This window comes from Lemur catta, chromosome 8, assembly GCF_020740605.2.
Source record: "Lemur catta isolate mLemCat1 chromosome 8, mLemCat1.pri, whole genome shotgun sequence".
Lineage (NCBI taxonomy): Eukaryota > Metazoa > Chordata > Mammalia > Primates > Lemuridae > Lemur > Lemur catta.
The window spans coordinates 57,202,866-57,220,479 of record NC_059135.1 but is presented as its reverse complement, the minus strand read 5'-3'; the positions used below and the strand labels follow the sequence as shown (position 1 = coordinate 57,220,479).

Sequence of the window (17,614 nt, the reverse complement as noted above, 5' to 3'; positions counted from 1 at the left end):
GTAGTCCTCCAAATGTCACCACTGTGGATCCATTCTATGGGATTAGGGCACGGCCTTTTGGCCTACTCTCTTAAACGTAAAAACTTAGAAGAAAGCTAACACATTAAGCAGATGTCAATTTATCAGATTTCCCCCCCCACTTAAACAGTTTGCTCAAAGGCATTTGAGAGAATGAGTGGTGTTCTGATAGGAAAGGGAGAGGAAAACAATAGATTAATGCTGAATACTGCCATGGAAATAGACCTCGATGCAGATCTGGGATAGGGTGAAAAAGAGGAAAAGATCTAGGAATGGAGAGAAGAAAGGGACGTCTGCTTTTCAATTTTTCTTGGAACTCTGCCTAACCATCTCATTTGCTATTCTTAAAAATACCATAGTCAAATGCAATGTGTTATCCTGGATTGGATCCTGGCAAAAAAATAGGCTATTAGTGGACAAACTAAACTAGTGACATCCAAATAAATTCCGGGGGTTAGTTAATAGCAATATAGCAGTGCTGGATTCCGAGTTATAACAAATGTGCTGGGGTTACACAAGAAATCAGTGGGAAAAACAGGGTAAGGAGTGTATGGGAACTCTGTACTGTCTTTGCAACACTTTTGTAAATCTAAAATCATTCCAGAATAAAAAGTTCATTTTCAGAAATAAAGCAGGTTTCTGATCACAAATCTAACTTTTATTATAACTACTCAGAAGGCCAGTTACCTGTGATAACAACACCTTTTAGAAAATGGTATCATAAAAGTATCAAGTTAAAGCAGTCTGGTAACTAAGGCTAACCATAACATTAATCAATTTAGAAGGAGAAACCAAATCTTTCTCTCCATCTACATGTGGATATAAAACAAACACGTATGAGAGATGACAGGCCTTTGGACAACATGCTTTCACAGAAATAAATTTAAAAAGCGAATAGTAGTCTTAAAAATCATTAGGCAATGGCAGTGAGTAATAAAAACAAAAAAAATTAGTTTTCACATTGTTTCTAACCTCTAATAAAAGTAACTCAACTTAAATCTGTATCAAGTGTATTCTCTCCTCAGAACAAAATCCTGGAGTTGGGAAACAGAAACATTTTCTTAATTAACCTAGTCTAGATTATTGATAACAAAACTCTTCAATAACACCTCTTGTGGGCCCTTCTGGGCTTCAGCCAAAAAACCTTCCCATCTGCTTCATTACACTTAATTAAATAAGGACAACTTTCCTAAGGGATTTCAGAAATGTTTTCTTTTTTCCTTTCTGTTTTTTTTGGGGGGAGTGGATTTCTATAGATATTTAAAATAAATCTTCAGGAATTCTGATCCCACAAGTCCACAATCTTCCTGGATTCCAACGTGGACTTCTGGATTCAGGGCGATTTGTGCAGCTTTCCTAGTCAGTCCTCAATTCTACCCAGGAATCAGAATCACGTGAGCAGCTTTTTGAAAATAAGAGGTGTATGGACATCACCCCAAACCATCAAATCAGAACCTGGAGGTTGAGTCTAGGCATCTGCATTTTTAAGGACTGCAGTTTTTATGAGCTGGAGCCGGGGCTGCGAATCATTTATTTGCATGCCACCTAACTGCAACGCTGCCATGAAAAAGAAAGTCGCTTTAATAGAAGGCTTAGCAAATGTTCTCCTCAATTAAGTAAAACCAAATACAACTAGACATTTAAAGATAAAGTCAATTTGCTTTTTATATGGAAAATTAGAGTACGATGCAAAAATAGACAAAATGTCATAAAACCTATGATTTTAGAGTCTGACAAAAAGAGATTCCAAAACCACTGGTCAAAAGAAGACCACTAATGGGGTAATAGCTGAGAAATTTTATAAAAGGCAAGAATCTATATAAGCCAGGAAACACTATCTAAGGAAGCTGGTCCTTACAAGCGCCATCCCTTCCCCATACCGCCCCCACCCCCCGGGATAAAAATGGTACAGCCAGCAGACTCCCTTCTTTGCTTTTATAAAATTCCCACAGTGCTTACCCCAGTTCCACACAGAAATCAGCACAGATTAAATATTTGTTCAATTAACTAACTTTCTTATCAATATTAGTGTTATTATTATTAACCTTTGGTCTCCACTGGCTTCTACCAACCAAGTGAACAGGATGATAAATAAATGAAATCAGGATGAATTATCAACCTGTTATAAATTATTAATTACTAGTGGGTGACTAATACTTTGCAAGGCTATTTCTAAAATATCAGGTTAGAGACATAGGACCAATTTTTCAACATTGATGGCTATGAATCTCAAGTTGGCTGTGAATCTCAAGATAAGTGGTATAACTCTGAAACCTTACAGTGTACACTGGAAATTCTCTTGGACTTAGGAGGATCTCCAAATATGGTCCAAGGTGAGGCATATCTTCCCAATGTCTCCCTGCCAATCACCCGACTCTGGTCTTCTCAATCTTCCCCAACTGATGCTGTAATACTTGGACATTCTACCTCATAATTGCTAGGAGGCCAAATAGCCCCTTACAAATTAACCATTCCTGAAATACCCCTCCATTTATTGCAACATCTTACTCTGTCTAAACATGGTACTACTAAGGCTACCTTTTCTGAACTTCACCTCAATTATAAATATAATGTCTTCTGATCTTTATCCCCACTTCCGACCTTCTCATAAATACTGTATGCCTATTCAAGCACTTGTTTAATGTTTGCATTTCAATGCAGAGGTATTCATGTCATTAACAAACATGTATAGAGTGTCTACTATTTGGGAAGGGAACACAAACATGAATAAAATATCATCCCAGTCTTCTAGTGGCTCAAAAAACAACTGCGATTTAAATGACAAGCATTATTGAAAAGCTTATTAAAATGTAAATACTCTGGCATTTAAATGTGTCATTTGGCACAGATAAGCATTTTCATTCTTGAAGATGCTTAAAGGTATATGGTATGCTGTCAGAGGCTGTATACATTGGCACAGCTACTGATGGCAAGTGCAAAAATTCAAAATCAGCAGACACTTCAACAAAGCACTCACAATTCTAAATCTCTACTTTACCTGACTATGTGTCCACCAGAATGCATACACAAGAAAGTCAATGGAATGATGTATGTTATAGCAATCTAAGCACTCACCAAGAAGGAAATAGTTAAATAAACCATTTCCATCTATCCAATGCAATACTATGTGATAGTTTAAAATAAAGAGGTAGACCTACAATATCTAATGTGGAAAGATTTTCAAAACAACAAGTTACAAAAATATTTGTAGTTTTCATAATTCCATTCATGTTTTTAAAAATGATATACTAGATTTCTTTATGTACATATCTGTATGGAAACAAACAGAAAAAGATCTGGAAGAAAACACTGTAAACTGATAACCTCTATTCACAGGGGTTGGGGGAAGCAGGATAAAAATGGTCTTTCAGTTTTTATTCTATTTAATTCTCCTGTATGTTTTCAAGTCTTTATTCTATGTTTCTTCTCAATAAGGCCCATCCTGACCAACCTGTCTAAAATTACAACCTCCTACCACATTCCCTTGCACCCTTACCACATTATACTTTTTTTCTATTCCTCCTACCCCATTGTTAAAAATCACATAATTTATTAATACTTACTTATTAAGACCATTATATATTGTTTATAGACTCCCATTAAAATGTAAGCTCCACAAGGACAGGAATTTTTGCTCTCTTTTTCTCACTGGTCTACCTCTAAAACCTACTAAAACAGTGTACACAGTAGGCACATAATATATATTTGTTGAATATTTATGTATTTGACACTTTTTAATTTCCTTTATAACAGATAAATACTTCAATCTTCACTTACGGAAAGCAGTTTGGGGTAGCTGGCAAATCAGAGGGCTACTTTAATTAAAAGCTGAAAGGACACAGGAACCATCATTGTAGCGTCTGTTAACACAGCTCGGGACACTCAAATGCCAATGCCGTCAAAAGGAAAGAGTGTCAAAAAACTGTCCTGAGAAGCTGTGCCTGGCAGGGGGGCTGGTTACTTCTAAAATCTGGTGGAAGTGTTTTCATGCAAACACGTGTATCTTTTCACAGAAATAAGAAGCCTATTTATATGCTTCCTTAATTATAAACCAATATGAAAACAGACATATGCCACTGGGAAATCAAGTGAGTCTAGTTGCAGTAAAGTGCCTGTGACTTTCAAATCCCACTCAAGAAGGTCGATAGAGAGGCTCCAGGATCAGTTCACAGCATGCCATACATTATTCCCTCTCCTGTCTATGGAGAAAATACTCTTGCCAAAAAGATACTGCTGTTATCCAAATAACAAGTCAGTCATCAGAGCAATTTCACCAAGCACACAGTAAGACAGTATGTTAACAAATCTTCATGAGGAAAGACCCACACCCAACAGCCTGTACTAGCAAGGCAGGATCCCGTGAACATTACCCAGTGACGGTGTCTTGTAATGAACCAATAACAGTGATTTATGCATCGATGATGCTACTTGAACCATGTCATTTTGTTCTATGTCGAAGCAGAACTGACATTTTTAGTTATGGTAACTCTTAGAAATAGAAGAAAAACCTGGACTCTGTACCCTGGATAAAATGGGACAGCAGGCAAGGAGAGGGCAGAGTTCATGAAACCTGGTTAAGATCATTCTAAAAGCCCGGCACGGCATCTGTGCAGCCAATGCGTCCCACTGTGGGGCTTGTCACCATTGCTCCTGACACAGGGGAATGACGTCCTTGATCAAAGCTCATGTTTTATGTATGAAATGGAGAGATGAATTCATATGATAAACACACGAGAAAACAGACTCTGAAGGAGAACCACCATCGGGAGGGAGGCAGACCGAAAAATCCTTGGGAAAGGCCCATGCCTGTGCATGAAAGGAGAGGCGAGAAGGGAGGGAGGACAGCGGGGGAGGAGGAAGAGTGGGCAGCTCTGCCGCCCTCCTCCTTACAGGGCCCAGCTGGCTACTGTCACTTAAAACAGAATGATAAGAGTCACTTCATTAAATCAAAAGGTAAACGTCTGCTAATTAAAAAAAAGTTGAGATGGGTATCATTTGTAGCCCAAAGTTTTCTGTTTTCTTAATGAGAATTTATCAAGGCACACGTTAATTACTAGGTCTATAAAATATTTGGGGCTATTTAAATATGCTCCAATTTCCTCTAGGAGAATTAGCAGGTCTTGTGAACTCCAGTCATCATTAGGCATTAGGCATTAGGATAATTAATCACATGGAGGAAGTAAATCAAAAGTGATTTCTTAATCAAAAAATGACCATTCCTCAAAGGGAAGCTGTTAGAAGAGTGTTCCTGGTCTACTAAGTTACTCAGAAGGTTTTAAAACCAAGACCAACAGATTCAACCTAGAGTTTCTTACCATTTAATAATATCTGCTTTATCCTAGACTAAAAACCCAGAGGAAATGTTGCCTATATGCTTCCTATGTTTTCTAAATGACAGTAATACTAAGAGTTAAAATTAATTGATTACCTAGTCTGTAACGAGGACTCTATAGTGTTTTATGGACATGATTTCATCAATCCTCATGGCAACTTTATAAGTACTGCGATCATCCCCATAGCATCGAGACCTGAAAGTTTATGTGCTTTTCCTTTTTTTCCCTACTCCATGAGATTCTGAAGTGTCTCCCCCAGATATATGAGACTCGGATACCCCAAGAAAGGAATGAAGTGGCAAATAAATAATAAATAACCACAGCTCACCTCTGGATTTTCTTCTTTTACTCTTCGTGACTGTAAAACAATTATGAATCCATTAATACACACACACACACAAGAACCCCACAAAAGTAAAATTTACACTGATCAGCTAATTGTCATAAACGTCACTCACCTTTTCTTGAGAAAAAGCGGCTTTCCCTTCTTCACTTTTTTCATCCATCTCGTCGTCACTCCACTCCCAGTCACCGTCTTCGGTTTTATGAAGGTGACCGCTTGACCCAGGAACTCTTCTTACCTGCATCAAAGCAAGGCCACACGGTTCTTCACCAGTCGCATGTGAGCAGTGCTCGCTGCTGCTGCTACTTGGGTTACACACACACTACCCCAACAGCAACCTGAGTGGCTGTGAATCCAGGGATAACTAGAGGTTAATACCCCAACAGACTACATGGCCTCCAGACTCTGACACTCACCCTCTATCCAAAAATGTTGTGTTCCTAAAGTACATTACTATATTTGTGTAGAGCAAAATGTTTCAGAGGAACACCACACACATAAGCTGTAAAGGATCAAGCTTGTTTTTCACTTTTACTTCAGTTAACACTACTAGTTAAAAGGCCATGTGGTAGGCTTCAAAATTGCCTAAGGAAGTGCATGCAAGCAACGTCCTGCTGACTGAGCAAAGGCGGAGAAATTAGGAAGCCCAGTGAAGCCTGTGACACTAGGGGTACCAGTGATCTAAAACCCAAGTTGACAAAGCAAACACCCTTCTGTTGCCTCCTTGCTCTTTTTCAGAACCTGACATCTTGCTTGTTTTCCCAGGATTCTGTTCAACCTACTTGAGCAAAACAAAATCAGACTATTGCTCACACACTTTGTAGCATTTATGAGACGTGTGAGATTGATAGGAACACAGCTTGGTAAGCAGCAGCCGTGCCAGTGTTTGGATGATAATCAGTCTTCATCAATTATTTCACATTGTTTTGAGCTAGGGCGGAGATGTAGTCCACAGGGCATGCTTTCCAAACGTCTTTGGGGTTAGAAAAGCAAAATTTTAAAAGAATAGGATGACTGAAAAGGAGCCTCTGACCAGAGTAATTTGCCTTAAAAAATGTGCTAAGACATAATTAAACAAAGCACTGTAGCAGGTGAACATGATGTGAACACAACAACAGCCAGTGCCCAATGATGGAGAGAAACTTCGAGTGGAAAGGGAGCTTCCAGACGATCTAGTCCAACCCCTTCACTTTACAGAGGAGGAGAGGAAGGCCCAGAAAGTGCCCAAGATGGCAAAGCTCTGAGAGCAAAATCAAGGCAAGAAGCAAAGCCTTCAGACTCCTATTCAAATGTAAGTCCCCTTATGCCGTTGAAGAACCGTCAGAAAGAAGTTGTCTAAAAATGTCCTGTGAAGACTCTAAAAGACTATGATGTAAAGAAAGACTATTTTCTATAACAGACAATATTTAGTTATATCACAGAAGCATCATTTAACCCAAGGGAAATGCCACAGAACTTCAACTTAGGTATTTATACATGTCAGGCCAATGTGAAGTCATAAACAATGCTTGCTAGGGGTTGGGTTTGACTTGAGGGCATTACCATACAGAACCTGTAAAAGTCATCCTGATCACTTGGTTTAGAAGATTTGAAGATTTGAAGACCAACACAGAAAGTTAAAAAGCAAGTAAAAAATTCTTATTCATAATTGCAAATAGTTATGCTCAATTTAAAAAAAAAAAAAAGCCTTTTTCTCCACTCCAAAAAAAAATATTTTTTAACCAATTCATCTTCAAAACACTTAGTACTCAGTGAAAACTCTCTGTGCTTGGCATAAGATATTTTTCTTACTTGCAGTTTGAGCTGTTGTAAAAAACCTATTCAAATGATTGTGATTTTCATGGTGCTTATAGATGCTGGCTAAGTACTATAGAAAAAATGCTGAAACGCACTTCAGGATTTTCAGAACAGATTGCTCATTTTACAGCTACAAAGAAATGGCTAAGGAAAGAGAAAATAATTTTCTGTTGACATATACAATAAAATTAATTACTTTCTTAGCAACACTAATCATGCTGATAGCAACATAGCAGGACATAGCTTAATGACTACATGTAAAAGAAAGAAGTATCTATTATAAAACATACTATTAACTAAGAAGACAGAAAACAAGTAAAATTATGTATCAGAAACAGAATAAAACTCTACCTTTACTAAAACTGTAGAAACCAAGGGTTGCTGATGAATTAGTAGTTTTCAAGTACCCACCCAAGAGATTACACCAAGGAAATCTCTTTCCAGAGAGAATCCCACTTTATACCCTAAAATTTAGTTTATGCCCTTTCCTGCCTCTGGTTCTATATTTACAAGATGTCAGTTTCATTTCCACAAGTAGGATCCAACTATAAACAATAAAATGGCCATTCTCTTCCATTTTTATTTTATTTTAGAACCTCACTGTCTCCTTCCTAGTTTTATTTGCTGGAAGAGAGAAAAATAAAACAAAATGTCTAGGATTATAGCTCCAAACATTGAAAGAAACGGTTTGATGGGCCTTAACGCAATAAATATTGGTTAAACAGGTTAAACAAATAAGTATAAATGTTGACCAAATTAAGACAAAGAACACTCAAACATCTATGTGGGGAAAAATACTGGTGTAATAGTCACAAGAATGAGAATACAAGTGTGTCTTTGAGAATGTCCCCTCAGCTTACTCCTAGGAATAAACTTGCAGCACAATTTGAAACCCAGGTTCCATGGTATTTTTGTGTGACATTGACTCCTACTGAAGAGGCCAGAAATCAATTTTACAAAGTTACATCCTTGTAGGGATTTTGTAAGAATGGCGAGAAACAATCTTTACCTTTCAGAGCCAACTAAGTTTCCAATAGTTTAGCAAATGATCTTCTTTTTAGGAACTGAAGAACACTTTGCAGAGTAAAAACTTTAAAAAAAAAAAAAAAAGGTGTGTAAAAGCTTCTATCTGCCCCCCACCCGCTACAATGATGAGAATGGATATTATTCAGAATTTTGATTGTAGTAACTATTACGTTCCTCTTGTTCTAGTAAATGATTTGCTCATTTAGTAAAGCCAAGAGGTGGTAGAATGAATTTATTCTCTACTTTATCTGTCAGGGGTTTAAAAAAAAGAAATCTCTTGCTTCTCAGAGAAATGAGCTAAATTTAGGGGATATCTAGAGGAATTCATATTCTCACAAATCCCTCGGGTCATAGTTGGCAATAGTGAGGTTAGAAAAGGTTTCAAATGCAGTAACATCTATTCCCAAGACTGGGAATAAAATACAATTAAGCAGTTGGTATTTATATCATACATGAAAAGGAAAGCAATTTTTTCTTTCTTTTCTCTAAACAGCACCTTTATGAAAATCCATTAAAGAAATGAACCAAAGTTCTGATTCCCACAAGAAAAGAAGACAGGCTCAGCCAGATAGACAGGGGAGCAGTGTGGTTTACTGGCCAGGTCTGGTGGCCACCAGGCAAGACGTCAGAGGCAGGGCTAGGACACAGCAGCCAGAGAGGAGACGGCAGCAACATGGGGAACAGTCACTAGAGCGGCCTGACAATCACTCCAGTGGTGTCACTCTAAACAGGAGCCATCTATAAATATTAGGTGTCACCACCTCTACATCTTCCTGGTCCCTGACACCAGAACCAAGCCGGAAGACATGAAGGAGAGTACCAGAGCCAACGGATGAACTTTCTATAATAGGGCACAAAATACGTCAGAAATGCAAGTGTGTGTCTCTAACACACTACTGAACAGAAGAGGAATGTGACCCAAAGAAATACTGACCAAAATTTAATGGAATTTATCTCAATCTGACATGCCCACCTGCCCAATAAAAGCACCTGCCAGCTTCTTCCACTGCTGCATTACCTCCTCCCTGGACACGGGGTTTGGAATCTCCTTGGAATGATTTGCCCCCTCACTGGGGACCCTGCACTCAGCCTGTCCCCCCCTGCAGAACACACTGCGTGCCAGACTACAGCCAACACCCACGTGACCCAGGGAGCCACTGACCTCACGTCTGTCTATCAAGGACGCACTGGACATAGCAGACGGCCACACACAGTAACATTTCTGTTATCTGGCATTCTACTGACTAGAAGTATAAAAAATATTTCTAACTATTTAATAATTGCTGTTTATAACTTATTTGAGGCACTGCCAAGCAAACAAAAAGCCTTCTAAATCATCGAAAATCAACAAACAAAATTAGACTCAGTAAGGTTTTAGCAGTAAATTATATACTCTCATGTGGCCGCCCTGTGACCACCACCTCTCTCCACTCCTCCGTCCTACACCTACTGCCTGGCCTCGCTGCTGGGGGGGCAGGAGATTTACTCCCCACCATCTAAGGCCTGGCACCCAAAGCTGCCTCTCTCGATGCTGCACTAACTAGTCTGCCATGCCCCATGTGCATGGATAGCCATGTGGACAGCCAGATGTGTCCTCCTAACCAACCCACACCTAAGAAGGAAGCCCTGGGGCCAGGCATGACATCCATTCTCCAACCCTTGGCAACTGGCAACAAGAGCCCCAGTCGCATAGCCATGCCATCTGGGGCCATTACAGATGACCACCGGCCACTCCTAGCTGCGGCACCAGTGCTGCTACAACCCCGCCACTCCGAGTGTAGTCATGGACCAGCAGCAGCAGCAGCACCTGGGAGCTTGCCAGAAATGCAGAATCTTGGGCCCCACCCTAAACCCCCTAAATCAGAATCTTCCTTTTCAGCAAGATCCACAGGTGGTTCATATTCTCGATCAGGCTGGAGAAGCACTGTGCTAGACAACACTTCCACTCATCTTCAGCCTCACCCCAGCTGGTATTTGTCTAATGCCAGGAACCCCACTGTACACACCTTAGATATATTAACTAATTTAATCTTCACAGTAGCCCTATGAGCTGAGAATCATTTTATTGCCCCAGTTTTCAGTTTTACATGGGTAAAGTTAAACAAGGGGCCCAGGCTCCTACAGCTGGGAGGTGACAATGCTAGGATCAGACCCCCAGCTCCCTGTTCCCAGCCTCCGCTATTGCTGCTCACAGCAGTGCCCTAATCTCACCCAGTCCCAACGGCTTAAAATAATTTCATCTGCTACCCTGAGAGCACCAAGTCCATTCGGCTTATACCCACAGCCCCTCTCTTCCTAACCAACTTCACACTCTCACCCTGCTTAGCCTCTTTTCCTTCTGTGTGCAAGGAAAATGGATTCCTTCTCCTTTCCAAGACCAGGGCCTCCTGCGTGCTCCTCGTGTAGCTACTCACTGGTTCCTTCCTTCAAGACACTTAACAGCCAGCCAGGCCCAGGCCCCTCTACACTCAGCCACGAACATATTCAGGTCTCTCCTGTACTTCTACCAAAAGAGGATGGGTGGGGAGGAACCCCTTTGATTTTGCTTCTTCCTTGAGAATAACTCCACCACTCTTCCCTCTCACTGTCAACATTTTTCTAAGGACAGTCTCTGATTGCTGCCCTCACTTCCTATCCCATCCTCACTCTTTAATACTATACAAAATGATATCTTTCCCCGCCAGGCCACCAAAACCACTCTCTCTCCCTTCAAGATGTAATGACTTCCTAATAGTGTCATTCAGTGCTCTTCTCTGTGGCCATAACGCCGACTTATAAACACAGCAGAGCCCCACTCTTTCACTTCAAGCTTTTGCATTAAACTTCTCCTCCTACTTCTCTTGTCATTGTCTGTCTCCAACTGTCCTTTGTTCTCTGTCTTCACCATAAACGTGGCTGCTCCCTGCTCAGTACACAGTCTCAGCTCACCAGACACTGTCGCCCTGCGTGAACACCTTCTCCACAGCCTCCCCACCCTCATCTAAGCTGAGGGCCTTGGAAGTCTCACCTTAGTCTTGTTTTCCAAGTGCCCTGCTGAATATGAACATCACATCAATTTCGCAAAATTGAGTTCACCACCTCCAGCCCATCTGTTAATTTTCCACCTCCAGCCTCATTCTGATGCTTCTCCAGTTAACCCCTTATTCTTAGTTAATGCCTTTGAACTCCATCCCAGCCCCTACCCCCATTCACACTGGCCAAAGGGCACAGTCATACAGAGCTCCTAACACGATGCCTACCATATAATAAACACTCAAAACACGACAGGCGCCATTATTATGAATATATTTAACCTTTCTCACAACCCAAATCTATCAAGCATTACATTCTGCAAATCTCACCTCCTCCGCTGCCACCATGCTGGGTCAAGTCCCTTCAATGTTGATCTCTTGCTTCTCCTATTAAAACAAACTACTAATCAATCTCCAGGCCTCTGACCTCTTGCCTAGTTTATCCTTCATATTGGCCCGTAGGGGCACATAAGCACTTTCTCAAGAATACCTAGAAGAGTTCACTGTTGCCTATAGGATGAGTCCAGATTCCTTGATATTCAAGTCTCTCCACTCCCTAGGCCCTAAATTACTTTCAAGACTTATTTTCCACCACATTCCTTTAGGATACCCTACAATCCAGTCATGTACAAACTGCATACTTTCATGAGTCCACCATTTAACATACTCATTACATAAATATCTTGGCCTGATCTGCTCTTCCACATTCTCTAATTATCTATTTTTTTCTAATCCAAGAAGCTTCTGTTGATCCTCCCAATTGGAATCCTACCTGTACCTGCGTATCATTCTACTTTGTATTACATTTGACAAAAGACATATTAAACTATATACTCCTTCAGAGCAGAGAGCTTGCTTTCACCATTTTTTAAAAAAGCACTTATTTATTCATTTAGTCAACAAAGTTTTATTGAGTACCCACCTTTGTAACAAGTTCTAGACCACAGATGAATAAAATAAAAGCCTATACCTTGGAGTAGTTCATAGTCCAGAGAGGTGGACAGCCATGTAACCTAGTAATTCCGATAAAACATGAACACTGTAACAAAGAAACAAATTCTGTGAGTCCACAGGAGAGCAGATGACTATCTGTCAAGGGAAATTACGAGAAGGTGGCTGTTAAGGGATCAGTAAGAGCTCAGTGTGCAGAGAAAGGCGTTATTCCACCCAGAGAGAAGGTAAGAACTTAGTGAGCTCTACTGACTCATGTAACATGGCTGGGTCACCAAGGACTGGGGTCTAGAGGTTCATTTTTTAAAAAATAGCTAAGAGTAAGGCTGGAAAAACTGTGTGAAGAACCCTGTATGATCTGAATGTCAAAGCCAAAGGCCTCCACGACCCAAGCAGAACATGCAAAGGGAAAAGCTGGCCAAGCAGGGACTCAAGATCTGATGAGGACGTGTCCACAGTGAGGGAGCACCAAGCACTGCCTGACAGCTGCCACAGGGAGGCAGCCCCAGTGTTGTCAGATCTTCTGATTCTTCTAGAGAAGTGGATAATTTAGATTTTTATGTGAATGCTCTTGATTTTTTTTTAATGTTAACAAGGATGTCAAGTTTTAAAAAAATTCCTCTGCATAGCCTAAAAAATAATGTGCCTGTGGGACCAATTTTCCAAATTTGGCCTGTGAGTTTACACCTTCTGTTGTAAAACCAGTCAGAGGGTTTCGAATGCAGACAATGGGGGGAGAGCTTGCAGGTGGGCATGGGGGGAGGGGGAATGATCAAATCTGCATTTCTGAAAGCAGAGCAGAAGATGTGCCCAGACTAGAGGATGACAAAGGCCAGAAAGAAATGAGTAGTCACTAACTGGAACTAAACACCCCCAAACTGAGTGACTTAAAGCAGTCACAACCCCAGAAGCTCCATCCATAGCAGTCAGACTCACTTCCACTGGCTGACAGCAAGCACGAGAGAGCCCAAGTCTGGACAAGCCTTTTCCAAATTCCTGACACACAAAAAGAGCACAAGATAACAAAATGACTATTGTTTTTAAGAAGGTTGTCCGTGAGGGCTTAAAGGAGAGCAAGGAAAATATTACTGGAAACTAGAGAAAAGGAGGACTCTGTTATGCAGTGACAGTGAGTTTGGCAACACTGACATCTATGGTAAAGTGGGAAATAGAAATGTGCCTAATGAACTCAGTGAGGGAGCTAAAGAGATTTCCAGGCAAAACACTTAAAATGACACCTGAGTTCTGCTCACTGCCAATGATAAAAGGTGAGCAGAGATGAGCTAAAGAACAAACTGTTAAATATAAAGCCATTTCTCATGCACATCTCTCTAAAAATCAAGCAGTTCTGAAACCAAGAAATGGTTTCAGAGCAAAAATTTAAATCCAGGCTACAACCCTTTGTTAAGACTTCAGAAACATCTAAGGGGGTGCCTTGTAGACACTTTCAAACATACCTAAAGCCTTCTGAGGATCTTAAGAGCTTGCCTTGTAGAATCCCAGCATTAAACAGCAGGGATTCTGAGAACCACAGGGCACGGCCCCTCAGCAGTCTCACAGGCAGCTTGCGGTCATGGGTCTTTCTAAGAGAGTGACCCACTAAGGTTCACAGAAAACCCAATAAAATTTTAGATATTTGTACTACAAAACACTGCCAAGTTAGACTAAAAAAAAGAGAGAGAGTATAAAATGAAATGAGGCCTTTGGATCCCAAACTTTTGTCGCAGGAAGCAGTCTGAGAAGGTTACTCAGCTACAAACACTGGCTCTTTCTTACAGAAAACGAAGGGTGACTTAAAGAGCAGAACCTGACAGTAGAACCAAGAGCCACAGAAAACAGTGGACTAGGACAGAGCCCTGATTAAGGAGCTGGCAACACACAGCTGGCTAGATTCCAGAACTGCCATAGACCTATATGCACCATGTTTTCCCCCTTTTGGGCAGGCCTTTAAGATGCATGTCCTCCTGTTGTATTTTGGGTAGGTACTCAGCAGGTATTTGTTTTAGTTCACAGGTCTTCAGATTGATAACTCCAGGAGCTACACCCATGAAACTGGTCCTGGGGAGCCTCATCTGTACCCAGACCTGACCTGTCCTTGACCCTGAGTCTAAGCCTGATACCATAACGGGATGAAACTTTTGGCAGGTCGAGTGTGCATTTTGCACGTGGGGGAGATGTGAATTGTCATGGCCAGAGGGTAGACAGAAGGCAAACTGTTTTTTCCAAAGATGCCCATAACAATATCTCCTGCTCCACGTGTTTTTCTGGAATCTTGCCACTCCACTATCAAGAGATGGAGTCTAGTGCCCTCTCCTTGAATCTGGGTGGCTTTGTGCCTTTACCTATAACCCACAGAAATGAGGCAACATGGCTTCCAAGGCAAGGTCAAAAAAGATGATGTGACTTCCACCTTGCTCACTAGTTGAAGTCTTCAGGCATCACATAAGCACCCCAACTGCCCCAGGGCCTCCCTGCTGTCAGGCAGCCCAGACTGGCCCCCATGGAGACACTGCCTGACCGTCTGGCGGCAGCTGTGTGATACCAGAAACCAACTAGCCAAGGCTTCCCTAAATCCCTGACCTACAGAAACTGGGAGAACTAAAGGACTGCTGCTGTCTTACAACACTAAGTTTAGGGTGACTTGTTGCACAAAAATAGATAATTAGGATAAGGATTATGATAAGATGATTTACTGAATTTAACTTTCACTTTTGTATACTTATTAATTCTTTGAAATTACTAGGTCATATTGGATTCCCCTTGCCATACCAGAGAACAGACTCTGCCATACTTTGCTACTTGGTCAGTGCTTCCCACTGCCCGGTAGCCTCTGAACACTCACATTTAATTTTCATTATAAATTATTTCCCATCTGACCATGTTATTATACATTATAATACCAAAAAGAAGAAAACCCATTTCTATTAATCATAGATAGCTGGCTACAGCTAAATCTTGGACCTTTTAGGTAGTGATTCCCATAATAGTTTTTCTGACCTCTTGGAATTCAAAGATTATCCAGTTCTGCTAAAACTTGGCATTCCTTTTTTCCAGAATGTAAAAAGATAGAATAATGGAATGAGGATATGAAAATGTTCAATAGGCAATTAGAAAAAATTCTAGAGAAACAAAGATTTTTATAATTTAATAATTATAATTCAAAACACTGGGCTAGATCAGGAGAGGACATACTTGGAGCAACTTCCTTATAATGCTTGAACACTTTCTCATGTGAATCAAATTTGATACATGTTGCTCTTCAGATAATGATAATGGGATTTTGCAACTTCAGAAATCCAACATGAAAGGGCAAAGTCTTGAAAGAGAATGTTCTGGAAGTTGGACGAGAACTATTCTGAGAAAGCAGCACAAAACACAGAGAAGCAATTAGATTTATTATTCTGTTTTAGTCCTATCAAACCTCCAATATGGCATTTCCCCAAGTTAAGGCGACAAGAACAATGACAACAGCTAACAGCCACAACAGCAGCATCCAATTTTGTAACTATTGTCTTTGAGAACTAAAGCTCCTGCTGGAAAGGGTGCCAAGCTGACTTTAAGCTAATAAAGAAAACAATAAGAACGTTCTGTCCTGGTAAGACAAATAACAGATGAAAAAAACACACTTTATTTAAACATCAGAGGAAAAAAGAGACCGTAGATGTCTGGCACTGGAGCAGAGCAGAAGCTGCTCTGTATAAGCAGCGAGTTGAGTTAACTTAATTGCAGGAGAGGTGGGGAACAAGAGAGAAAAGCATGCAACCAACTGAACTCAGCTCCGGGCAGGCAGCATCAGACTGCTAGAACCAGAATAACTCTAACAAGCAACACAGAAACACACTCCAATCATTAGTTTTAGCTGTCAACCTAGTCACTTTTAGTTGTCAACAGTGCAGTTATTCACTCAAACACTAAGCTGGGCACTGCTGTGAAATCATTTAGTAGATGTGAGTAAAGCCCATAATTGACTTTAAGCAAGGGAAATTATCCTTGCTAATCTGGGTGGGCCTTATTCAATCAGTTGAAAAACTGTAAGAGCTGCGCGCTGAGGCGTCTCTGAAGAAGAAATTCCACCTGAGGACAACAGCTTCAGCCACGCCCTTCCTGACAGGCTGCCCTGTGGGTTTTAGGCTTGCCTCGCCAGCCCCCATGATCAAGGAAGCCAACTCCTTGCAATGTATCTCTTCCTATGTCTCCTACTGGTTCTGTTTCTCCTGTTGAAGCCTGACTGATGCATACACTAAAAGCCAGCAGCCTCACTATTGGTATTTATAAGCAAAAGGCAAGTGAGCTAGCAGAACAACAGCACCAGTAACAGCATGCACTGGCTTTTGTTAATGGAACATCTTAATGTCTCCAAGTGGAATATTAAGAGGAATTAAATGGAAAGGACAATAAAATGAAAACTAAGATGATATGAATTACCATAATTTAACAAAGACTAAATTTTCACCACGCAGAGACTCCTAATGTAAAGATCAGGGGTTAGTTACTGGTTAAACATCATGTACGTTAGGTCTGCGTAATATAATCAACACCAGCACCTTTGGAAAAGCTTCTGTCAAGAACTAAATCTGCTTAGGGATTAATGACCCAGGGAAAAAGACCTGGAGAGACACTCAAATGCATTGATTTTTGTGGAACGGAAACTGCACCCAGACTCAGCAACTAATACACAGAATGTAACACTGCAAACATCCGTAATCTTATAATTTCACTAAGATATCTGATTTTTTAAATATGCACATTTATATAAACATCCCAGAACAACTTTTAGCTGTCAGTATCAAGGAGCTCCTTCATAAAAATTATTACTAACTGCCCCAAAGATACATTTTATGTATTAACCGGTTTACAGTTCCTGTATAAATGGCAGCAATAGGTTTTCTGAAAAAGTAGGTCAATACATAGTAAATTTCCAGCGTGCTCTCTGTTATCAAGGACTAAGTCAAGTCTCATCACCTGTATATATAGAGAGACATGATACACCTCTTCCATGTGAAGAAGAAAGCGTAGACAGCAATTGCCATCCTGTCCCCCACCAGCAGAGCTTTATAGTTTAACAGGGTGTGAAGCTCAAATAGCATGTTTTTATTCTTTCTGGTTGTAAAAATTAATACAAATCCATTTTGGGG

The 17,614-nt window shown here is 40.6% G+C and overlaps 1 protein-coding gene across 2 annotated transcripts in view; it reads right to left on the bottom strand.

Moving 5' to 3' along the window:
- STK39 (serine/threonine kinase 39) overlaps positions 1-17,614 on the bottom strand; it is a 271,677-nt gene that overhangs the window by 111,698 nt on the left and 142,365 nt on the right. For both annotated transcript variants that reach the window (XM_045559830.1, XM_045559831.1), the window contains exons 11-12: positions 5,810-5,932; positions 5,680-5,709 (exon numbers count right to left, since the gene is read on the bottom strand). In XM_045559830.1, the coding sequence (XP_045415786.1) occupies positions 5,680-5,709; positions 5,810-5,932 (153 nt within the window). The remainder of the gene's footprint in view (positions 1-5,679; positions 5,710-5,809; positions 5,933-17,614) is intronic.